Below are 25,829 nucleotides of genomic sequence, written 5' to 3' on the forward strand. Positions count from 1 at the left end.
ACAGAGGGTGTTCATAATGCAGCCAAGCAGATTGTAAACCTTTAAATCCTTCCAATACACCCATGACAGCTGGCAAAAGCAAGAGAGACTCCTAGTCAGCAATGCTTGATGGAGTGGTGCCCCTCAAGCTTCAAATCTCTGGCTTGAGGCTAGCAATCTGCACCATGAAAAGCAGGCTACAGAAAACAGACATAAGCATGTGCTTTGTCTGCCTCATGCATCTATGGATGCAGTAAGCCTTCTAAGTCTAAGTAAGTCTCTCCAAGTTGTCTCATGGTCAGAATTAAGGGCTAAAGTTGAATGGTAGGCGTACACAGGCACGCTTCCGATCGGCACCCCCATTCGGGGGCACGGCACCATTTTACATGGGCAGGCCAATTAAGACTATGCACTCCCTGTGCGGACGGGGGGAATCCCAAAATCGAGAGTGCACTCTTTCGCATGAAAGAGCACATCCCATCTCCCTGAGGCTAAGTGCAGCCTCGGGGAGATCAGCTGTAAATGTAAAAAAGATAAAAATAGAAAAACAAAATTTCCCTAACATGTCCCCTCATGTGACAATGTCACATGAGTTGGGATGTGTCCATAATTTTCACACAAACTTTATTAAAATTTTTTAAAAGCTACATGCAACCTCATCCCGCCCGTGGATGAGGTTCCATGCTTTTTCCAATTCGCACTGGGGCTTCTGGCCTGCCCGCCAACCTTAAGTTTGGACGGGCAGGTCCTTTAATTACTTAATTGCCTCTGTCAAAGACCTCAATTGGCCATTGATAGGTTGGCGGGCGCGCAGCTGATTTCACTGCGCCCCTGCCTTCCTGAAAATTTAAATGGGGCGCTGTGACGGCAGGAGTTCCCCCAGACGTCACCGTGTGTCATTTTACGTATCAGCAAGCGGGCGCTGCCCCGCTTACCGTCATGTAAAACCCTGCCCTAAGAGTTTTAAAAAATGTTGTACATTATTTTTAACACCATCCATTTATGATTTATTTATATTTATACAATAATGGACACTCTCAAAACAGGGGCACTTTCATTTTTTTTAATTCATTCTTAAGATGAGACCAGCATTATTTGCCATCCCTAATTGCCCTGGAGAAGGTGGCGGTGAGCTGCTTTCTTAAACCTCTGCAGTCCATGGGAGCTGAGATGATTGGCCTCCAAAAGCCACAGCTCCACACCTATCTTTCTTTGCATTAGGCATGACTCCAACTATTGGAGAGTCTTGACCCACAGACTTCAATTTTGCTACGGCTGCTGGATGACACACTCAGTCATATTGTGCCTTGATGTCAAGCACTGTCACACTCACGTCACCTCTGAAATTCAGCTTTCGATGTCTGTATAGTATAGATAAATATGATTTTCTTGACCTCATTCAACCATCAAAAATTACTTTGTTATTTAAGCAGGGAATGATTTTTTAATTAAATCATGATGTGTATTTTTTCATTTTAGCAACTCAATCCACCAAATGTACAAGATGTTAAACTGACGCCTCCTGTTCTGGTGATGAAACAAAGACCCAAACAGATCGCAGGTATGTACCAGAATTGCCTCCATGATTCTGTACTTACAGTGTTTCCATAAGAACTTAATCTTCAAAATGTCTTTATTGTTAAGAATACTTAGCGGTAATGAGGATTTATATTGAGTTACTGCTCATTTAAGTCAGCACACTGTGGTCAAAAAAAAGCTTGCCTGATGGTTCCATTGTTCAAATCCAATGCAATTTAGCCAAAGGACCAAGGTTTGGTTTTCAATCTGTGTTGAATTAGCTAGTCTGAGCAAGGATTGCACTGGAGGTTAGGGTTTGGGATTACCTGCTAGAATTCACACTTCTGCTGAACAGTACACTTAAGGCAAGAACAGGTTGTAACATTCCAAATTATAAAGTGGCTTGCTGAAACTTGGTTTCTACATTCACTTATGAAAAGTGGTCAGTTGGCTGAGGTAGCAGCAGGCTGGTAGTGCCTGTAAAACTATGGGAGATAATTGATCCAGGCAGCGAGAGTCTCGCCCGCTGGCTGGAGAGCCAGCAAGAGCCCCACAAAGCCTCCTTTGGGAAAGGCCTGCTAAATTAAGTGCATCTCAGACACTAAGTGGCCAGAGGCAGGCCTTCCTGAGGTTAAGGACCTCAGGGTGGAAATCCTGCCCTCTGAGAGCTGCCAGCAAACCAGAGGCAGCGCTGCCAGGGAGGTGGTGATAGCTGCCAGTAGTGCATCCACCAGATGCCCAGGATCGACAAGGGACCCAAGGTTAGAGTTGAGTGTGGATGGGATTGGGATTGCAGGCTGGGGGCTAGGGGGTACAGGAAAAGGAGAGGGTATCAGCAGCAAGGACAGGGGGGTGGCTCTCAGCAGGGCCCCTGCCCGCACTAGCTTTCCCAGTGCTGGGTGCCTCGATCAGGCACTGAATGAATGAGGGCACTCCACCACCTCCCACCACCACCCCCCCTCCCCCTCCCCCCCTCCCCCTACACACCCACCGGAAGCCCGCAGGTAACTCGACAGAGACTGCTCCATCTGCTGCTGATTCAATACCAGCGATGATGGGCTAAGGTCCTTCAGTGGGCATTAATTGGCCGCTTAAGGGCTGCAATGGCTCAGGGGTGGGAAGGCTGCCTATGAGCCTTCCTACCCCAAAATAACTCGGGGTTCCCACCTGTTACTCTCCTCCCCAATGAACTGCCCCTCACCTCCAAACCTGTCTCGGAGCAAGGCATATCACAGCAAGAGCCATCACTTTCAGCAAGGATAAAAATTGAAATTAACAAAATAATACCTTTTAAGAAGGTCAGGAGAGGTATATAAAGCTCATATGACAGTACTGTTAACTACATTTAAAATATAACAATGGCCTGAATTTTTTGGTCAACAGGCACGCATGATCGGTGGGCCCGGGAGCAGACAGGAAATGGGCCACTGGCCACGATTGGCCCCCCGACCGCGATTTCACGCTGGCTGGCTAATTAACGGCCGGCCAGTGTGAAACGCCTGCTGAAATGCTCAGTGCTGCCTGGGTGTGGGTGGGAAGAGGGCGGGCGCAGGCGAGTGCACGATGATGTCGGGACGCTCGCCCAATGTCATCTTGCACTATTTCATGTCCGTTTGGGTCGGGTGCGTGCCCACCGTGGGACGTAAGATTCTGGCCGATATATAAGCTTTGATAATTTTACCATTACGTTGAAAATCCACTCAGTTGACAGGGAAGAGCAATTACATTTTGAGCAAATTCTGCACCTTTTGACTTGACCACCAGATGGTGGGATCAGAGGCTGTGGCAGGAATCGTCCCAGATTTGCACCGTGTGGTTAGCGAGTGGCAAAAACGATGTTTTTTCCACCGGCCGCAATGGCAGCTTTTCAGGCCATGACATCCCAAACCCGCCGCATTAATCGTGCATTCCCAGGATAAATGCCATTTCAATGGCGGGCGGGTTCCGATTCGCCTGCAACACCGTCACCTCGCTGCTTCATCACGCCAGGCACCACATTTAAAGTACAGTTGTGCCCAGTGTTTCCCACCCTTGATTGCAGCAAAGAAGACATAGCCCCAAAAGGCAAGAAGACAGCAGCCCTTGAGTGCCTTTTGTGGAGGCCCGCTGTGATGTCCTCAATCCCCTCTCTGGTCGCAGGAGGGGCCGCAACATTACCACTCCGGCTTGGTAGGCGGTGGCAGTGGTGAATAGTGCCAATGCTGCACAGAAGAGGTTGGCCATCCAATGCAGATATAGGATGAATTATCTCATTCGTGCAGCCAGGGTATAGCAATCATCTCATCGCTCTAAACTTACACACTCAAACCCAACACACTCACTGCTAACTCAAGGGACATCACCACTCACTCTCTCACACACACTGTCACATGTCCATCTGGCCTCATCTCTTCTGGAAACTGCCTCCTCAGCCCTCACCATCTTAAGGCCACTTGCACAGTTCAACATGTGCTCCTACACACACCCTGGGATACCCTCCTTCCCCAGTACAGCTTTCGCCCTACAGTTTCTTCCCTTGCCTGAGGCCATGTCTCCCCATTCCTGAGGCAAGCCCTAGCCCTGCAGCCATTGAAAAGCCACCCACATATCACTGATCTGGTAGGTAGAGACCTACCCATGAGCCCCCCTAAAAGTGATGTGTTGCTGCCTGCAAAGCCTAGTGCTGATGACTGCAAGTGCTGACTGAAGCAAGGTAGGCAAACAAACTTTGAAGTTGCAAGCAAACTGCAGCCTGCCAAGTGCATGCGTATTTTCCCGCTGACGACAGTGGACAATCCAGCTGGGGCAGGGAGGAGGGGGGTGAGGGGCGGGGGGATGAGGGGAGGTGGGAGGAGGGGGTGAGGGGAGGGGGAGTGGCAGGGATGAGCCCTGTGGCAGGCCTTACACTGATATGCTGGTATATTACAATGAGGTTCCCAATGTCTGATGGCAAACTGGTTTCACGATGTCGTGAAGCGGATTTTTGGCCTTTTTGCTACTGAACACACCTGCTGCCAGCGGGCACAGACAATCTCGGCCTGTGTCACCATGTTTAGGGATTATGTGAATCTTGACACCATCCAGGACAAAGCCCACATGAGTGGCACCCCCTTCCACAAACATTCACTCCCTCCAGCACCAATGAACAGTGGTAGCAGTGTGTACTAACTGCAAGATGCACTGTAGAAACTCATCAAGGCTCCTAAGGCAGCACCTACCAAACCCATGATCGCTACCATCTAGAAGGACAAGGGCAGCAGATACATGGGAACACCACCACCTGGTAGGTCCCCTCCAAGCCATTCACCATCCTGACTTGAAAATATATCACCATTCCTTCACTGTCACTGGGTCAAAATTCTGGAACTTCCTAACAGCACTGTGGACTGTAGCAGGTCAAGAAGGTGGCTCACCACCACCTTCTCAAGGGCAATTAGGAATCGGCAATAAGTGCTGGCCTAGCCAATAACACCCATCCCATGAGTGAATAAAAAAAATGGGAAAGGTGAGAAGGCTCCAGCAGATAGGGAGTATGGTGGCACTAGGGCTACAGGCCACCATGTGTGCAAAAGAGCGCAGCAATCTCCCTGAGGCACAGAGCTGCCTCAGGGAGATTGAATAGACAATAGAAAGCTTCAATAAATGATGTAAAAATTTATTCAAACATGTCCCCTCATGTGACCATGTCACATGGGTTGGGACATGTTTGTAAAAGTTGGGAAATTTATTTAATTGTTTCATAAAAGCTTCAGGGAACCTCATCCCACCCACGGATGAGGTTTCCTGAAAAACACGAAGGCTGCTTGGGGTTTTCACCTTCACCTTAAGGTTGGATGGGCAGCATTCTTAAATACTTAAATTACATTCTTAATGGCCTTAATAGGCCGTTGACATTTCGGTGAGTGCACAGCCAACTCCGGCACACGCCTGCCGAATGAAATATCGCGATGACTCACGATGATGTCGGGACACAGGCCGGACGTCATTGCACGTCATTTTACACCTCGCACGTGTCAGGCCTGCCCCAGCAACGCCGACCGGAAGATTCAGCCTCAGGTCTTGCTGCACTTGGACAGGGACTGCTTCAGTATCTGAGGGGTCGCAAATGGTGCTGAATGTTGTGCAATCTTGAGCACATATCCCCACTTCTGACCTTGTGATGGTAGGAAAGTCATTGATGAAGCAGCTGAAGATGTTTGGGCCTAGGACAATACCCCGAGGAACTCTTTGCATTTCACTTAACCATTTACACAGCCTTTAGGTCTCAGGTGCATCCTTTATTTATCTCATTATCGCATCCTTTTGTCACACCATTATTACTTGTCATTTAATCAATCTGCTTTCCTCCACATAGTCATGGAATGCTTTTATCCGCCTCCCCTACTTCCATGCTGTTCCTCCTTATAAATTTGTAACATCTGTCAGCTGAGGGTGAACAGCCATTAATCTGGAACATTAACATTACTTTCCTTTCCCAATAGTTGCTACCTGACCTGCTACACTTCCAGCATTTTCTATCTTCCATATTACACCTGACATGGGAGTGCTTGGTATTAATAGCTTGTTATAGAATGCCCCAATTGTGCCAACCATGGGCACTGCTCTTTTTTTCAAACTTGATAAATTTAACACTTGCATTATTGTTTCTTTCACAACTTTTCAGCCAGAGAGCTGTCCTACCTTATTAAGCACTGATGTTTCATTATGAATATACGGTGTACTGGTATTAAGCTTTGGTGTACTGGTATTAAGCTTTCAACAGCAAGAAATTATTTTGTTTCCTCTATTCTGAAGATGCTCAGTCTTGCTGAGATATGGTTCTAAAGACACAGGCAGAGCCTCCAATGCCTCACTTGAGGTTATTATTCACAAATGGCCCTAGATAGTGAGTGTTACCAGGCTTTTCAATCATTAGGAATAGGAGAAATTACGGTAGGTGACACAAGATGTGGGAAAAATAGCAAGGCAGAGACATTGGGAAGGAGATTCCAGAGTAAGAGCATTATGGCTAAAGGCTGTGCTGTAGATGGTAGGGTAGAGGAATGGGAGGACTTACAGTAGACCAGCAACACAATAGTAGAGTATACAAGCTAGGATATGGAGCTTGAGGAAATTGCAGAGATGCGGTTAGACAATTAGTGACATATTTATAATGTATTTCCCTGTGGGTGTGACCAATTAATCTATCCCCTTGTATCTCACTTAGTTGGAATACCAGTAAATCTACAATGATTTGACATAATTTATTTTGCTTTTAAAATAGATTGCCTTTGGAAAAATCCATTTGATGCCCTTCAGAAGCTTGATGATGCCAACATTATTGGTACAGGCCAAAATCATGTTATTTCTACTCAGCAATGGATGGAGGAAAAGAAAATATTTGAAGAAATGTATGAGACCTATCTTTCTAAAGACACCAGAGAAGAGAGTGAAGAAAAGCAAAGGTTTGTTTTATCATTAAAATTTTCACTTTAACAAGTTTGCACCAAAGTAACAGAATTGAGCACTATAAGGCCCGATTTGGCACAAGGTAAAAGGGATTGGGAGACTCGGACATTGTTACAAGAATTAACTCTATGCATCATATGGCCTTGCGAATCAACCTGTACACCTGATATGGTCCTCCAAATTAGCTTGAATACCTGACATGGCTAAATGCAAAAGTTTTCTCTGAGCGTAAGTTTGTTTTTATCCAACAATCAGATTTGTTTCCAGACAAAATAATTACACATTTTGCTAATCGTTCAAGATGCACCACTGATAATTTACCATTGCAGTGTCAATGTATCAGCAATTACATTGCCAATGTCCAATAACAATCATCTTGTTATCTGGCAAGTACGTTTTATAGCAATTACACTGTTAAGACAATAGCATTGTTAAAACAGGTGATGGGCATTGGCTCGCCCATAAATGGGGACAGCTGTAACACTCCAGTGGCGAAAGGAACTGGGAGTCTGTCACCTTGTTGAACTGCCTGAAGAATAAACTTGCTTGAGGTAAAAGATCAGCTTCAGACTCACTCTTCCCTTATGTACAGTTATTGGCGTTACAATGTAGTAACTGTACCAAAGTGCAGCATCAACAGCCTCAATGTTTTTAACAACTGGAAGGGCGCTCAGATTCTTGTCACATTTCTTTAGCGAAAGGAGCAATAATATTGGACACTGAGGGCAGGAAATCCTATTAGAAAATGGTGCAGGGACAGTCAGTGTAGTCAGCACTACCATTACAACCACATCACAAGGGAGGTTCTCTATACAATGCGCATCCTTTACTCCTCAGCAACCTACACTCATCACCTTACCATTAAACTTTTTTTCTCAGCATCTGAGTGTCAAGGAAACTGTTCTGGCAATTCAGATTGCCTTCCCTAAGGATATTTGATATAAATGATTGGTACACATAGTCACAATGACAGGATTTGTGTATAACTGACATCAATCTGTGTGGGTGAAATCATAGAATCTTACAGCACGGAGGAAGAGAGGGGGGGTTGGCGGTCAATTGGCTCATCATGCCTATATTGGATTTATGAAAGAGCAGTCCAATTTGTTCCCATGCTCCAGCTTTTTCCCCATAAAATTGTTTTGAGCTAATTTGTGTGGGGATAAATCTAATTAACACCAGACACGAGGTAGGTTAAACTCCCACCAGGTCTTAAATCGGATAAAAACTTAAATCGGATGTTGCTTTTTGAGAATGAAATTCAGGTGTTTTGCTACAGATTTGAAGTAGTAGTCTCTAAGAATTCAAATAAGTTTATCACACTAAAATTCACCCCAAAGAGGCAGCAATTTAAAGTGAAATTCAAGCCTCTATTGTTAGTATTTATTATCGAAATTTATGTCACTTTAAACTGGTTACTGCAAAGCTGATCGCAGCCAGTCCAGATGGATCTGAATTAGGATTCCCCCCATTTGTAGCTTCTAAGTATTTAGTAGGGTTTGTTTTTTGCTACGCAGTACAGCTATCTGGGAAATGAGTATAATAAGGCACTTTTCTGGAGTTCCATTTCATGTAAAACTTTGTATCCTGCACCTTGTAAAAGGAAAAGTGAATCTCTGTTTCACCAGTCAGCTAATAAGCTGGGACTTGTGGACATTCTGTGATTATGCAATTTTATGTGTAAACCTTGCATTATGCACATAGTTCCAAAGCAATAATGTAATATTATGGAGAATGACTAGAAGAAGAAATCTGTGCTAAACTAAACTTTTAATATATTTTATAGATAGATGGATAAATTCTATAATTTTTGCTCATTTGGAATTTTTTTGTATCAAAATAAATGAACATTTTTGAATTAGTCATTTTATTAGCAGCTATATCAAAATAAACACTTTTCAATTGTTTCAGTCAAGCAACATTTCATTTTCTTAACCTCGGACGAATTCTTCCAGTGGGCCTGGAACAGAAAACTCAAGTTGGTAAGCTGGTCTCTTTCTCTTCCTTGATACAAAAAGCGGCTTACATTTTATTTCTGTTTGAATGTTTATCTTATGCCAAAGGGTAAGTACCACTATTATGTGTCTTCCATTTCTTAAGTTACCCTTGACACCCAGAGTCCATCCAAAATATAGCTGATAGCAAGGCTGGACAGCCTGTTCCCATTCCCTCAGGAATGTTACTTTCATCCATCTATGGGAAGATGTGTGAAAACAGCCTGGAGTAATTTTCCTTTAACTCAATAGTAATAAAAACCATGTGACCTCTGCCTGGTCCCTTCCCATGGCAATCCACCTGAGGTTGGGAACTTGGTGCCCCATTTTTCACGTTGATTGTTAAGATTGCATCAGCCTAATGCTTACCTAAAGCCTCCCATTGACAGTGCTCCTGAGACTGGGAACGCCATGGCCTGGAGATTCAACCTGTATTCTACTGCCACTGGTCTGCTTACTCTTATGTTATCTTAAAATCCATTTTCTGACATTTCAAGTAAAATGCTGAGGAGAAGAAGAAGAAGCATTTTTTATGCTTATTTCTGTATGAATGCTTATCAATGTGAGAGATATTGGTGCTGGGAATAAAACAATTTCCATTTCGAGCACCTGTCAGCACCAAATATAGGGCTTAGGAAATACAAAGTAAAGCTCCTTCTACACTGTTCCAAAAATGCATCCAACCGAGTTTTGAAACAACCTTCCTCACTACACCAAAAAGTTTCTAAATCCCATCTTTGTAAACTTATGCTTTTCGAGCATGATCACCAATTCAGTTAGTTATGGGCAGTTTTGTGATGTTGGTCCATGTACACTTGGAACCGGATTAAGTTTCCCAATCTTATTTCACGTGGGACCCTTACAGTTAGCAGACGGTTGATTTGTCTGGCTGTATTTGTGAACCTGGGAAAGTCCTTTCAAAGCTGGCGCTGGATGCATCATTGGGTTGGTGTAGAAGGAGCTTTACTTTCCTGACCTTTGAGAGTACTTGTTGCTGATACTAGGGCATGAATTTTCGGCTTAGTCAAATGGAAGAAGGAGCCTGAATCTGGCAGTGTTGCCCCACACCCCTCCGCACCACTTTTGCTGGGAGGGTGGGGGTGGGGGTGGTTGGTGGTGAAGCGAGGTGGAGGCAGTGGGGGTTGCACTTTGCAAATCCATGGTTCACAGAGGCAATTGCACATGTTAAAGCACAGCTGCCATTTGATCCAATTTTTGCCGGTGGGATGTCCAAAACGTGACTTGTGCACTTTAGACCTAGTTAGGAAAGGTAGGGTACCATTCTGGAGAGATAAGGTACCTTTTCGCCCAGCCTGCCTCCACTCCCAGCAGCCCCTACGCTGCCTCCAGACTGTTTCTGGGGTTAGCGGGCATAACTCCCATTACATCCCGCTCCTCCAATTTGAAACTTGTACCATCCAGGGCTGATTTTCAGGAGCCAGGTTACCGGAGCTGGAAATTCTCCTAAGTGCTTAATTCCCAGCATCAATATCTCTCACCTTGATGAGCACAAAATTGTGACCCAAGGATGACTGATCAGAGCCAATGAAGAAGATTGCATCAAACATGTCATCTCAGAAAAAATAGTGCATTGTTCATCAAGTTATCCTTCCAAAAAAACTTTGCTGACATATTCCATGAAGAGACTGTCCCTTTAAGGAGTGCAAGGCTGGTTTCTGAAGTGAACGGGCTAGTTTTATGGTGAAGAGCAAAAGGAAGTAAATTAGAAAGTAGCGGCAAGGTGACACCAAGCTTTGTATTTAAAGCAGACAGATAGAACGGAAAGCTAGAAAGAGCAACAGGAGAGTTTATGGATAATTATTCAGGAGTAAACAAAATTATTTTAAGTTTGTGTAATAGGTTTGGGAATGCAAGGAAATGGATGCCTATATCACAAAAACTGCAAGTTATATATGGGATACTGACATACTGGTAATGTCACTGAACTAGTAATCCAGAGGCCCAGGCTAATGCTCTGGAGATATATGTTCAAATCCCACCATGGCAGTTGGTGGAATTTAAATTCAATTAACAAAATCTGGAATATAAAGCTAGTCTCACTATCATCAATTATTATAAAAACCCATCTGGTTCCTTAATGTCCGTTAGGGAAGGAAACCTGCTATCCTTACCCAGTCTGGCCTACATGTGACTCCAGATCCACAACAATGTGGTTGACTGTGAACTTCCCTCAAATAATCTAGCAAGCCACTCAATTCAAGGGCAATTAGGGGTGGGCAACAAATGTTGGCCTTGCCAGCAACGCTCACTTCCCATGAAAGAATATTTTTTTTTAAATGTTGTTGTGGACTTGATGAACTGATCTTCTGGCTTTCCTTCTAGGTATTCCAAATGCCTTATGTGTGTGGTGGAATGGCAGCCACGTTCTACTCCATTATGTACTGAAAATACCAATGGGGAAAGAAAAGATAGGTATAAGTATCATTCTATACAATGACAGTGGGCTTTGAAGGAATGAATTAACCTTTATAGGATCTGCCCAGATAAAACTGGGATTCCTGTGTGCATAAAATATCTTCATTTGAAATGTGTTATGGACAGAATCTCTCGGTGGGGCTTGGACTAATGTAATCACCCAATATTACCACAAATACATGTGCTACTTCTCTGTCGACAACCAGATCAAATGCCAATAAAAGTGAACCCTTTGTTCAAAGTTCCAAACAGGTCCAAAATCTGTATTTTGAAAAAGAAATCTGACTCCATTTTGTGGCTCTGTGCTTCAGAAATTCTGAATGTTCAGATAAAAGAAGAGGTCTGTATTTATATAGCCTCCATCATACACTGTTATAATGAAGGCTCTCATTACCATCTCCCAATCTGTTTCATGTTTATCTAAGCCGACTTGACTCCCTTAATTTTTCCCTCTAGAAAATACAACCCTACTTACAGCTTCCTTTAATTACATTTAGTTTTCTGTCCTACCTCTTTCAAACTTGCAATGTCCTTTTACAAGGGTCCTAGCTTTTCCTTGCTTCTCAAATAAAATATATAACTGTCTCTACTGTATATGTGACTCCTGAGGTTTTTTTTTAAGATCTTGGTTTAATGTAAAAACTGGAATATGAGATTGTCAAAATATTTCAACTGTTCTTTTGATCTGCAGAACTGGAACCAAAAGCTGATATTGTCTGGCCCAATGCTTCTCCAATCATTTGTTCTGCTTTAAATGTGTGTGCATCCCTCCTGGTGATTGCCCTTGTAGATGGGACAATCACAATCTGGGATTTATACCTAGGTAAGTGTTTGCTTTATTTGGGTTTTTGAGTGGTTAATATTCATGAATTTGCAATTGCCATTCACGTGTTGCTAATTTTAGTTTTGAAATGAATCAAATTATTGGCTCTAAATTCATTAAATCACTTGATCCAAACCCATGTTCTTTCAGGCATCCCAATATCAGTCTTATCAGTTTCAACAGACAGTACCATCCAGAATCTGCACTTTCTGGAGTCCAGCTTTTGTGTTCCTTTTGGATCATCTAACGAATATAGAAAAGTTCAGATATTGGCAACCTGCAAACATGGTGCAGTTTACCTTGTGACAGCCACTAAACACACTGAAGGTAACATTTCCACATTGAGAGAGAGGTGAGTTGAAATGTGAAGCTTGTAGTTATTAAAGGTTCATGCAAAAAGTCTTGTTTCAATATGATGATGATGATGTTGTTTTCCATTGACCTATTCAATGTCTACGATCAGAAAGGGTGTCTCCAGTTTTAAGTGCCATCTCCCTCACTTAGTTCTTTCCTGCCTGCTGCTGCTTTCAAGCTGAAAGGCTCTGATTGGCCCTCATTTCCAGCATTTTATGTTTTTATTACAGGTGGAATCAAATCTGTACTGATCAAAGCACATGCTAAAATATTTCACAAAGTTTATCTCTTACATTTAAGTTTCCTTTTTTGCCAAAAAAGGCTAATTGGTAAGCCAAGCCAGTTACTAGGAGCAGAGAAGGAAAACTCTTCATTTGTTTCTTCCTTTCACTCCAGGCCCCCATTCACTCACTTTATATTTATTTGAGGTTCCTCCACAGAATGGAAACTTTGCAGGAATTGCCTCAGAATTTCCATGAATAAGCCGTCTGAACTCAAAAATTGAGCCTGTCAAAATTCATAATCCTGCATCCCACTGTTCTACTGCTGAGCATCTTTCTGTTCCACCAGCATGCCTTGCTATAATTATCTCCCATTTGCTCCAAATATTAAAGTAAGGCATGATTCAAAGTCACACAGAACAGCTTATCTGCAAAAGGCAAACAAGTGAGGAGGAGATGGACTGCAAATGTCTCTCTTGTTAGCTCTACCCAAAAAGATCTTGGCAAATAAGTTGATACTGTGGTGAGCACATGAGGTGTTGCATGAAATGTTTTACCTCCGAGATCTTTGAAATAAAGCCTAACTAGACACATTTTCTTTCATACAGAAATGAAGAACCTGGAATTACCATTAGTGCAGTAGCACTTGTACCACAAATCTCAAAGGTAGGTGGATGTTACGTTTTTTTAAATGTCTCAACAATCTAGCAACCTGTACTGGTCTGGTCACTGGTTAGCATTTTGGATGAGAAAATGGAATGCGGCACTCAAAAGACACCAGTAAAAGCCCTTGAGTTTCATGATAAAAGCTCAGTTTGACTAAATTAGATCAGCATAAACCAGTAACTCTCATTACAGACAACTAGGCTTTGGATTTGAACGCTGAGCTTACCATAATGTGCCTTTCAGTCCATTAATTGCAGTGGATGGATAATCGCAGACTGGTGAGCACAGAGGTGGAAAATTTTGTCTCAGTTGACTCAGAGTTTTTGGGGAAATTCTCCATAATTATTCTCTCTCTCTCACCTTTCAGCTTCAAAATAATACACGTAGTGAAGAGAAAATCATTTTTATTTCATTTTGTTCCATAAGGATGATTCATCATATGAATTTTCAATGGTCACTTAACTCCCTGTTGCATTATTTCTGCTCAGTTTCATTCCTGCTATCATATAATTGTAAATTCTGCTGGCTCAAGTACCAGAATTTTATCAAGAGTTACATTTTTAAAAATAGTTAAAGTAGTCTTTAAACAAACAATTTTCAAAAGAAACTGAAAAGTAAAAATTTTGACAATGCATTTTATTTTTACTTCACCCTTTGGCCACATCTGTTGGAATGGTATTGCTTACAAAACGTGTTAAGGAAGTCTTCGTAATCTTCTGTATGTTAATAGCAAGTCTCTATTAACCACTTGTAACTTTTTACTGTATACAGTAAAGGCATGTAGCTTTCTCCAGGTCTTAACAGTCCCTGGCCAAAACCATACTAGGTCTGTGTTAATGCCTTCTTATATCACATTTTGGCAATACTGTACTCAGTCCCACATTAACCCTGTACATACCAAACCCTTATACTACACCCCCCCAAGTCTTTATCCTATGGATATAGAGTTACTTTAGTTTACTTAAAGTCTTACATTCTTTTAAGTCTAATGCATTTAACTTATTGTTACAATCCTAAAGCTATTCCAACGTTATTGCTATCATAGTATTAGCACTAACAACATTCTCCCAGCCCAACATCCCTTCTTCAAGTCCTTGAAGTTCGAGGTTCAGGCACTCTGGAGGCCTTCTAACCCTTTCATATCTTGTTTGCCTTTCTGGCAGAAGAGTGGTAGACTTTGGTGGTTCTGGTTCTTGATTTTTATTATTCATTTATAGGGTGTGGGCATTGCTGGCTAGGCCAGCATTTATTGCTCATCCCTAATTACCCTTGAGAGGGTATTGGTGAGCTGCCTTCTTGAACTGCTGCAGGCCCTGTGGTGTAGGTGCACCCACAATGCTGTTAGGGAGGGAGTTCCAGGATTTTGAGCCAGCAACAGTGAAGGAACGGCGATATAGTGAGTGGCTTGGAGGGTAACTTCCAGGTGGTGATGTTCCCATGTGTCTGCTGCCCCAGTCCTTCTAGATGGTAGCAGTGGTGGGTTTGGAAAATGCTGCTTAAGGAGCTTTGATGAGTTTCTGCAGTGCATCTTGTAGATAGTACACACAGCTGCCACTGTTTGCCAGTGATGGAGGGAGTGAAAGCGGGCTGCTTTGTCCTGGATGGTGTCAAGCTTCTTTAGTGTTGTTGGAGATGCACGCAACCAGGCAAGTGGAGAGTATTCCATCACACTTCTGACTTGCGCCTTGTAGATGGTGGACAGGCTTTGGGGAGTCAGGAGGTGATTTACTCGTTGTAGGATTCCTAGCCTCTGATCTGCTCTTGTAGCCACAGTAGTTATATGGCTAGTCCAGCTCAGTTTCTGGTCATTGCTAACACCCAGGATATTGATAGTGGAGGATTCAGTGATAGTAATACCATTGAATATCAAGAGGCGATGGTTAAATACTCGCTTGTTGAAAATCGTCATTGCTTAGCACTTGTGTGGCAAAAATGTTACTTGCCACTTGTCAGTCCAAGCCTGGATATTGTCTAGGTCTTGCTGCATTTGGACAATGACTGCTTCAGTATCTGAGGAGTCATGAATGGTACTGAACATTGTGCAATCATCAGTGAACATCCCCACTCCTGACCTTATGATGGAAGGAAGGTCATTGATGAAGCAGCTGAAGATGGTTTGCCAAGGATACTACCCTGAGGAACTCCTGTAGTGATGTCCTGGAACTGAGATGATCAACCTCCAACAACGATAACCATCTTCCTTTGTGTTAGGTATGAATCCAACCAGCAGAGAGTTTTCCCTCTGATTCCCATTGACTCCAGTTTTGCTTGGGCTCCTTGATGCCGCACTCAGTCAAATGCTGCCTTGATGTCAAGGGCAGTCATTCTCACCTCACCTCTGGAGTTCAGTGCTTTTGTCCATGTTTGAACCAAAGCTATAATGAGGTCAGTAGCTGAGTGGCTCTGGCAGAACCCAAACTAAGCGTCAGTGAGCAGGTTATTGCTAAGCAAGTGGCGTTTGATAGCAGTGTTGATGACCCCTTCCAACACTTTACTAATGATTGAGAGTAGACTAATGGGGTGGTAATTAGCCGGGTTGGATTTGTCCTTTTTGTGTACAGGACATACCTGGGCAATTTTCCACATTGCTGGCTAGATGCAAGTGGTTTAGCTGTACTGGAACAACTTGACTAGGGGTGTGGCAAGCTCTGGAGCACAAGGTTTCAGTACTATTGCCGGAATATTGTCAGAGCCATAGCCTTTGCAGGATCCAGTGCCTTCTGCCATTTATTGATATCACATGGAGGGAAACAAATTGGCTGAAGACTGGCATCTGTAATGCTGGTGATCTCTGTTGGAAGCTGAGATGGATCATCCACTTGCCACTTCTGGCTGAAGATTGTTGCGAATGCTTCAGCTTTATCTTTTGCACTGATGTGCTGGGCTCCTCCATCATTGAGGATCAAGCAATTTGTGGACCCTCCTGTTCCTCCAGTGAGTTGTTTAATTGTCCACTACGATTCACGAATTCTTGTTGGCTTGGAGGTTGGGCTGGCCTTTGAGTACCCTAATCAATAGTTCTCCACTGTGCGATGAAGGGAGCCCATCTGCCGAGATGGTGGAGTTCAGCCTGCCTGACTGTCCCCTTCGATGTGCCAATCTGGTAGGACCCGGTGTTGGTCCTCATTCCATCAGAGGACCCTCCCTTGTCTCCCAAGGTCAGGGATACAGACCTTATCACCCTGCTGCAGCTGTGGCAAGAGTTTGGTGCAGTGCCGTCTTTACAGGCAGTAGCTTATTTCTGTCTATATGACTGCTCTCTTGCTTGTATATCCTGGTAGTCCTAGGCTGTCAACCCGGTCAGGAGTTTCTTTGGCAGGATCAGGAGTTGAGTGTGAAGATTCCTACCCATCAGGAGCTCAGACAGGACAGGCCACACTGTAAGGGTGTGGACCTGTAAGTGAGCAGTGCGGTGAGGAAATGCTCATTTTTCTTCAGAGTGGCTTTCATTGTACTTTCCTCGTTCTGCGGAGGTATCTTTGCAAGTTCCTTTTTGTTTACAAGGGGACCAGTAGTTTATGGCCCATCTCAATTGGGACCTTGAGACCAATGATGTAGTTGAAAAACTTCTCCCAGGCCCATGTGACTGCAAGAGCTTTCTTCTTGATGATGTCAGGGATGCAGGAAGGGTGGAGGAGCCACCTTGGTTTTATATGAATCTGCTGTGATGCCAATGTTGCTGACAATGTGGCCAAGTAACTGAATGGAGGTCTTGGTAAACTCACATTCATCATCCAGTGTTAGCAGTCGCTCCAATTCTGCAGTTAGCCTTTTATCATGCTCTGCCACTGTGACCCTGTGAACCAAGACATCATACATATGGCAATTGACTCCCTGAAGGCCCTGCAGGACCTCTGACATCATGTGTTGGAATATCTCCTGGTGCTGACGTAATCCCAAAGGGCAGATGGTTGAGGTAAAATTTGCCAAGGGGGTAATAAATGTAGCTAGAAGCCAGGAGTCATCATCAAGGGGAAGCTGCCAGAAACTGCTGTTAGCATCTAATTTGGCCATCATCGTGCTCCCTGAAAGCTTAGTTAGGCTCTCGTCCACTGAGGACATGGGATGGACTTCCCCGGCCATGGCCTTGTTAAGCTGTGTGAGGTCTATACAGATGCAGAGACCCATTTGGTTTTCATACTGGGACCATCCCTGAGCACTATGCAGTAGTTTGTTTGACTGGGAAATGACTCCCATGTTCACGATCTCATCCAGCTGCCACTGTACTTCCTTCATGAAGTGTAGTGGAATCTATCATGGAGTGAAAAGTCACAATGGCTTGGCGTCACTCCTGAGCATGATCCTGTAGGCATTTTGCAGGTAGCCCAGTCCCATGGAGAGCTTCGGGAACCCTTTTCTGTATTGGAGCCACGCTCTTGCCTGTTGAATCCCGCCTATGGATGAGGTTTCCTAAAAAACCCAAAGGCCGCTTGACAGATTCACCCACCCGCCAACTGTAACGTTGGACAGGCAGCAGAAAATAGCTTTAAATTAATTGATTAATGGCCTTAATGGGCCTCTTAATTGTTGGTGGACACGCTGCCCGCCAACCGCAATATAACGTGAGTACGTGATGACGTCGGGACACTCAACCAACGTCATCAGTGCTATTTTATGCCCGATCGGTTCAGGCGCTCACCCACCCACAGGACGTAAAATCCTGCCCATGAAGAACATGTGAAAAGCTGTTGACATGGAGATTGGACAGATAGAAATGGAAGTAGGGAAATTGGCAGAGTGGAATAGACTCTAGTACTTCTCCAGTCACTTGTTCTGTTGTGAAAACTTGTGGAATTTGGAATTGAAGGACAGGGATTTGGGAGTCCCATTTGTGGACAGAATGGAAATGTTCAGAAAAGCAGGCAGTTAATCTGTGTTTAGTCTCTCTAATGTGGAGAAGACTATACAGTGAGAAGTGAATACAGTATACATTTGGGGTAGGAAGTATACATCAATTGCTGTCTCATCCAAAGTGAGTGTTATGGCCTTGGATGGTGCTTTGGGTGACAAGGTGTTGCATCTCCTGAACTTGCAATGGAAAGTTCTGGGGAAGTAGAGCAAGTGAAAATATGAACCCCAGGGTATCATTACATGTTTTTTTTTCCCTGTCCAATTCTCCTGACTCTTGCTGGATTCCTGCCCACCAATATCTCATCCCAGTGGTCAATCCTTATGAATGAATCCAGAAATTATATGGCACCAGACTGTATGGTCATGGGAATCTTCACAGCTGAGCCCAATTCTGTCCAATTACAAGCCCAATTTAATTTAGACAGGTTACTAGTCCTGTTAAAATAGTGGTCAGGAATTTTATTTAAACATGACAAGGACACAGAGCAATTTTAAGGACCTTGTAAGTTGAATAATGATTTGAAAGCCACATTCAAAGCTGTTGCATAAGGAGCAGAAACCCGGGAATCTTTTGCAGGTGTTTATATTGTAGATTGGAATTCCAAAAGAATGTCACTTCAAACAAAGTGACCCACCTCATGTGTTTCTATTGAAGGTGTTACCAGACCTGACTGGTCTCATTGCAGCACCAGTAACGATGGAGCTTCATTTTTTGTGTTGCCTGCAGTGACCATGGCTTGAATTTCTTGCTCATTAGGTGCAGCATGGCGGTAGGGGTGGGAAGTGGGCGGGTGCCGATGTCACCACGGGTGCTGGTGAGCGCTACCTCAGGGACCTGCCACCTCCACAGAATAAACAACAACAAACGTGCTGCAAAATATGTCCATGCAATACAATCAAGCACCTGAAAGCATACCTTATAAAAAATACCAGTCCCTAAATATCTCTTTTTATCTTATTATATCTCATGGAGATTTCATCCTGACCTCGGTCAAGGTTGGAGCAAAAATGTAATGGCTGCCTGGCCAATTGCCCATCCGCCAACTGTAAAAGTGGATGGGCCATGAAAAATCGCTTTCTGTTGCATCCTTAGTGGGCTTAATTGCTGACTAAATTGTCGGTGGGTCCACTTCCGACTGCTGCGCACACCCGCTGAGTGAGATATCACATAATGATGTTGGGATGCTCACCTAACGTCATCTCACGCTATTTTGCGGCCAGACAGGTCAGGTGCGTGCCTGCCCACGGGACGTAAAATTCTGGCCCATATTTTATATCCACAAACCTTGAAGTCCTAGATGCCATCTAAGGTCCAGAGTTCATATCCTTGAAATTATCCTGTGCTGTTAGCAATATACGTGGGGCTGCAACTTACACATAACCTGGAGAAAAACACAAAGATATGTATTTTGAACTAAGTAAACAAAATTCTACAAAAAAAACCCACTTTTTTTTCCTTTTCTAGTTTCTACTCATCTTTACAAATGGCACGATAGCTTTATTGGACTTGACCTGTGGGGATATTTTGTGCCACTGCATTTTGCCGTTCTCACATGTAATAGCTTCACCATGGGAGCCGGTATTTGCTTTTGACAGAGATGGCAGCTTCCTCTTTATCAAAGGTAGAAAAAGATTCACAATTAATTTTATTTTTTAGGTTATTCTCATGTAAACTTTGAACTATTTAGAATCAGATGCTTTGTATTGCATAGCCAAATTGAGCCTTGCCTTTGTGATTTAAAGCTTCTAGCTTGAGCAGTGCAAGTTTAATATATATTGCCCAAATAGTAAATAAGAAAAGGTTACATTGAGGCTGATCTATGATGTCAGAGGACTGAGTTATGTAGGAAAAATGGAAAAACTGAGAATCTTTAAATTACATTGCAACGGAAATCCACAGGTTGGACAGTGGCTAAGGATTAAACTCCAAGGTTTTTGTGGAGGAAGTGAGAAGGTCGAGTCAGAAAACTTCCCAATCCAGAAAATCCATCTCCTTTAAAAGGGCCCCCACCTGCCATACTTGCATTTTGTGGAGGCGGAGGCAGGATGGAATCAGCCCACTGCCTCCAGAGACAGTTCGGAGGTGGCCATGGAGGCGTACGAGTGCCAAGGTGGGCTGGTTGAAAGACCCATCTCAGTTCTCTGGGATCTCAGCCCAGTTGTTATAAAGACCATAAGGCCCTCGAGCCCTCACCCCTAACACCCCCATGCCCCCTCCAAGCCTCCTATGCTCACAAGCCCTCTTATATATCCCATAGCCTCTTCATACTCCCTTTATTCCCTATGCCCCTCCATGCTCCCTCATATCCCCCAGGTCACCTCCATGCTCCCGATGTATCCTCCATAGCTGCTCGTCAGTATCCACTATGGGCAGACCTGAGGAGGCAGATAGAGATGAAAAAAAATAAACATCTAGCAATCTAATATAGGTCTCATTCAAACACACTTGATACTGGCAGAAAAACTCTCATTCATGAAACCCATTCAAAAATGTAAATCTGCTCAAGTGGTCATCTGTTGTAAAAACAAACATCTATTTCACCAAACATATCAAAGACAGCTAATCCTGTAATAACCTCTTAAAACTGTAAATAAAAATGTCTATATAGCCCCTTCCTGAGATAAGTGATTCTGGACCATTTGAAATTCAGCCAAGCATTCATACAAACCGTGGCAAAACTAAACAATGGAATATATTGAAATTACAAAAACGGATGACTAATATGTTTTTACTAAGCTACGTCAGCTTGCTTCTCAACCAATGCACTTTAACAGCAGGCGTATTTTTTTCTCCAAGTGAAGCTGCAAACTTTTTTTTCAATTTTAAAAGGCTGGTGATTTAAATCACGTCAGGTCAAGACACTTAAACAGACCTTAAATCTGCCCTGCACAAATATCTATGCCTCCTCCATAAAATCATGGTCCTTCTGCTGCGAAAAAGCGAAAATAGGGTATGTTTGAACTCAGCATTAATTTCAAATGGCTTAGCAGATTCATGTTTCCCCCTGTGCAATTATTACCACACTCCCTTTACCCTGCTGGCAAAAATAGGATCTGCCAGAAATGTGTGGAGACTTGCACGTCCGGGTCCCACCTGCCATTTTTATAAGTCTCGGGCCCAAAGCTTGGTGGTATTTGCTGACAAACCTTCTAATTCACACTTGTTGCCATTTAAGTCTGCAGATCAAGGGTAGAATCCTGTGCTATAGGCCCGCTCCACCACCTCCCACCCCACCCTACCTGGCCACATCTGCAGCCACTGTTCAACCTGTGGAGGGGTTTACCTCCACAGTGATGGTCCAAGAGCTATGTCCACTTTTTATTTCAAATCTTTTTAAAATTGCTGAGAGGACCCCTCAAGATGAAAGTGGCTTCTCTCTTTCCTACCTGTAATGGTAGGCTGCAGCTCCTTCCATGCCTGAGGCCTTCCTGTTGGCCCCCCAGTTTTGAAAGCACACCTAATTAGCCAATCAAGGGAAAATCACCATTAGGTGACTGGGCACAGATTTAAGGTGACTAGTAGAAGGATTAAAGAAAACATAAGGAAAAAGCCTCTCCATCCAGAGGGTGGTGGGTGTTTGGAATTCACTGCCTGGTTTGGTGGTGGAGGCAGAAACAGTCAACTCATTTAAAAGGGCCCTGGATCTGCACCTAAAGTCCTGTAACCTACAAGGCGACTGAGCAGGTGCTGGAAGGTGGGATCAGAAATGGCAGCTAGTTTTTAAATTTTTCTTTTTCGGCTGGCGCTGACACGATGGGCTGAATGGCCTCTTTCTGTAGAATATCTTTCAGTCCCAACGTAGTGCGGGGTCAGACACGCACCTGACCTTGACATCGGTGTCCTGACCCAAAACGTGATATCCTGCCCTAGGTTTTTAAAATTCTTTGCTCAGTCTTCATCCTGGTCTTTGTTGTTTCCCCCAGGAGATAAAAAGATGAATGAAGACTCCCTGGACAAAAAGGAAATCAGCTGCTCATTATTTGCCTTCTCCTTGCTCTTCCTTTTTCCACTGGACAGCTGTAGAAAGAAGAAAGAGCTCCCACAGCCTCCTACACAGAACACTTTGGAAAAGAGATGTGAACATTTTCTGCAGGAACGGTGAGTTCATTAGTTTTAGAAAAAGGTTTCTCCTAAAGATAGACTAAAGAAATCTAATAATTCAGTATTCAGTTTCTTTGAAGAATAAATTTGACAGTACCTTTTGTGGTGTAAGATAAACTGCTTGGGAAATGGACCAGCAGTATTAACATATATTTTTTAAATTCTATCAATTTTTCCCTCATTTGAAGACATGGTGGTGCATGACCATGCTACGATTGCCCAAATGGCCATTTTTTAATGTGCAAGAGTCAACCTTGTATTGGCAAGTTAATGAAGTATGGGAGAGTGGAAGTACTGAAGGAAAGAGGGCCTCACAGCCACATCCGGGCAAGGTTCCCCAATTTGTTATGATCCCGGACGAGGTACCCCAAATTGTTATGTTCCCAGGTGAGGAGGGCTGAACTGACTCCCCTTCTTTATTCAGTTGCTTGCCGCAAGGTTAATTTAAAAAGGATCCCTTCCTTCATGAATACCTTTTCTCAGTCCAAATGAATTTATGTTTTTAAAGTAGCCAATTTAACCAGGCTGTCTTAAGTCAAAGAAAGAGAGTTTATTAGCTACTAAATGCAAGAAAAAATAATAAAAATGCAACACACATACACATAGATTAGAAATGAGAAATTGAGTTCAAAAATAAAAGTTAAAAATATATACGAATCAGTCCTTCAGCTTGTTCGGGAGGAGTAGATGGTGAAACGTTGCAGCCATTAAGTTGGGGTGATTCCGGTAGCTCTGACTTTGGCAGTTGAGCAGTAGATTTGGAAATTCCTGATTCTGCACTTTAGCTGAAAGGAGTTGTCCTGTTTCCTTTTCGACTGTGGCTTTGCTGATTTGTGACTTGCTGTCAGCAATCAGAGAGAAAGAGGTTTTTACTTGCAAGCGCAGGGATGACTAGTTGGTGTTTTTCAATTTTCACAGTACACACACACACCAGAACAGAACACCAGACTAGCACACAGAATTAGGGTTGCAGTTAGCTTTTTTAAACCCCTTTCCTTGTGTATCCCTGGAAGAGAAAAAACAAACATGTATTTCACCCAGATCTGTTTTCTTTTCAACCCAGTTCACGTTCATAGTCTGGGATATAACTCAACAGGAGGTGGTTTTGGCTGAGATGGTAATCATTTTCCATTATCTCTGCAACCATTGGAGATTACAGTTCAATTTGCATTGCATCTTTTCCTTTGAAGTGCCTCTTCCTGAAGTAGGCCGTGTCACACCTTTTAGGTACGACATTCCGTTCTCTCTGAACTAGTTGGTCAAGTAATCCACATAGGAATTTTCCATCAAGCGGTTATCTTACAGTTTCAGCCAGCTTTTGCTTGTATGCCCTTTTTTAAAAAAACACATGTCCTACTTAAAAGTTCAATATGTTCATAAGTAACTTGGGGATAGAATCAGTAGTCATGACACCACTCTGTCCCTGCTTGCGTGCCACTTCAAGTAAGACTCAATGGATAATAATCGGGTGAAAAAGAAACACTGGCTGATATTTTCTTTTCCCCTTTCCTAGCATATGGGCACTGAGGTCAGTCGACGTGCTCCTTCTGGCCCAATTGAGATTAGCTAACTCCGTACTGACCAGAAATGGAACCTGGAACTGTCCTACCTGTTATGCTGATCATGCCATACTGATCAGTTCATTTATTTATTGAGTTTATGATGAGTTTATAAACAATTTTTTTGATCATTTCTTTTGTTCAGCCTAATTTACTCTTGTCTTTGCTTTTCATATTTATGTTTAAGATTGAAGTCAGTGATGAGCAGAAATGAAGAAATGACGAAGTGTTGGAATCAGCTTCAGCACCATGCCATGTTAGTCAATGAAAGGAGAGAGACTAAAAAGAAAACAACATGTTCAGTAAGATAAAAAGAACCTCACAGAGATTGGAGTATATCGACGAAGAGTTTCTGATTATTTTCTGTTTGCTGCATGGCCTCTAAAATGAAGTTTTCACCTTCTTTCTGTTTGGATGAGATGTCAACTCAAGGCCAACTGAAACTGGAGATTACACAGACTGCAGAGGGAGTGAGGGAATAGTTAACCTTGAGTTGCTCCTCTTGGCAGCTCAGTGCATTGATTTCCAAAATGCTGCACCACTACACTGCAGGAAAGCTTCTTTATTACATCAGTTTTGAAACAGTAGGAATAATTGCATAAGGTTTTACTGCTGACACCAAGCCTCACTTGAATCCTATCTCTGACCATGCACTCATCCAGCGATGTTCTGTGCTGGCAGCAGAGTTTTGCACTCCACAGTCTCTATTTAACAAATTGTAACCCTGAATGCCCAATTTCTTTTCAGTTTTTCTCCCCTGCCACTGACGCATGCCTGCAGTAAAATCCACCATTATTTCAGTGCTACAGTAATTAATGCTTTTACCTAGTAGTCTGTCAGGAGAGTTCTTATTTTAAAACTGAATAAAAATGCAGTTAAATAAACCCCCTCATGTGGCATATATTGATACTAAATTTCATTAAAAGTTACCTTGAGTGCACTCATTAACAGGAATAAAAATCTGTGCAGTTTCTAATGCATGGGTCTGAATGTTGCTACCTTTATCAAAGATTTGCCTGGCAGTTGGATTTGCTAGAAGTGATTTCAGGTAATTGGCTGAACTTTACTTTTGGATAATTCTCCATTTAGAAACTTGCGACAGGATGTGGCTAATGTGTTGGTGCCCACTTTTAACTGAAAAGCAGCATGACAGCTGAACAAGTTTATCCAGCAGGTAGTTAAGCCATACACCAAAAGCACCGAATCCTCATGGTGAATCAGCTAATCTCAGCCAATGCAGTTCTATGGCTGGCTGCAGCACCCTGGATTTAGGGAGGTGAAATTGACTGGTTTTTCTGATGCCTGATCAATGTACCCTCTAATTTTTTTCTGCAGTGCACAACTGATTTGCTCAAGTGTACAATACCTTTAAAATTTTTTGCATGGCCCTGCACCTAAAGGGGCCGGCTTGTACACAGTCTTTTGTTTTGCTGCACAACTCTGCTGCTTAGAGGGAACATTGACCCTGATCCTGGCTATAGATATTGGATTCAATATTGGCTGCTCAGAAGAGAATTGATCCACTGAAACCAGAACCTGGACTTTTTTTATTCATTCACAGGATGTAGGTGGTGCAAGACTAGGCTAGCATTTATTGTCCATTCCTAATTGCCCTTCAGAAATTGATGATGAGCTGCCTTCTTGAATTGCTGCAGTTTGTGTGGTGAGGTACGTCCACAGCTCTGTTAAAGAGGAAGTTCCAAGATATTGGGCAGGATTTTCCCGTCCGGGGGTGGGGGGGGGGGCCTCTCACCAACGCGTAAAATGACGCGCGGTGACGTTGGGCGGAACTCCCAACATCACCGCGTCCCATCTAAATTTTCAGGTAGGCGGGGGCGCAGCAAAATCAGCTGTGCGCCCGCCGACCTGTCAATGGCCAATTCAGGCAATTGACACAGT

At 43.3% G+C, this 25,829-nt stretch overlaps 1 protein-coding gene across 1 annotated transcript in view; it reads left to right on the top strand.

Annotated features, from left to right (window-relative positions):
- wdr93 (WD repeat domain 93) overlaps window positions 1–24,844 on the top strand; it is a 52,561-nt gene extending 27,717 nt beyond the window's left edge. The window contains exons 9-18 of the mRNA XM_041174745.1: window positions 1,459–1,540; window positions 6,740–6,920; window positions 8,836–8,906; window positions 11,262–11,351; window positions 12,046–12,177; window positions 12,328–12,529; window positions 13,361–13,418; window positions 19,735–19,891; window positions 22,194–22,368; window positions 24,118–24,844. Coding sequence (XP_041030679.1) covers window positions 1,459–1,540; window positions 6,740–6,920; window positions 8,836–8,906; window positions 11,262–11,351; window positions 12,046–12,177; window positions 12,328–12,529; window positions 13,361–13,418; window positions 19,735–19,891; window positions 22,194–22,368; window positions 24,118–24,241 — 1,272 coding nt within the window. The 3' untranslated portion in view covers window positions 24,242–24,844. The remainder of the gene's footprint in view (window positions 1–1,458; window positions 1,541–6,739; window positions 6,921–8,835; window positions 8,907–11,261; window positions 11,352–12,045; window positions 12,178–12,327; window positions 12,530–13,360; window positions 13,419–19,734; window positions 19,892–22,193; window positions 22,369–24,117) is intronic.
- Window positions 24,845–25,829: the final 985 nt, after the last annotated feature.

This window comes from Carcharodon carcharias, chromosome 26, assembly GCF_017639515.1.
Source record: "Carcharodon carcharias isolate sCarCar2 chromosome 26, sCarCar2.pri, whole genome shotgun sequence".
Classification (NCBI taxonomy): domain Eukaryota; kingdom Metazoa; phylum Chordata; class Chondrichthyes; order Lamniformes; family Lamnidae; genus Carcharodon; species Carcharodon carcharias.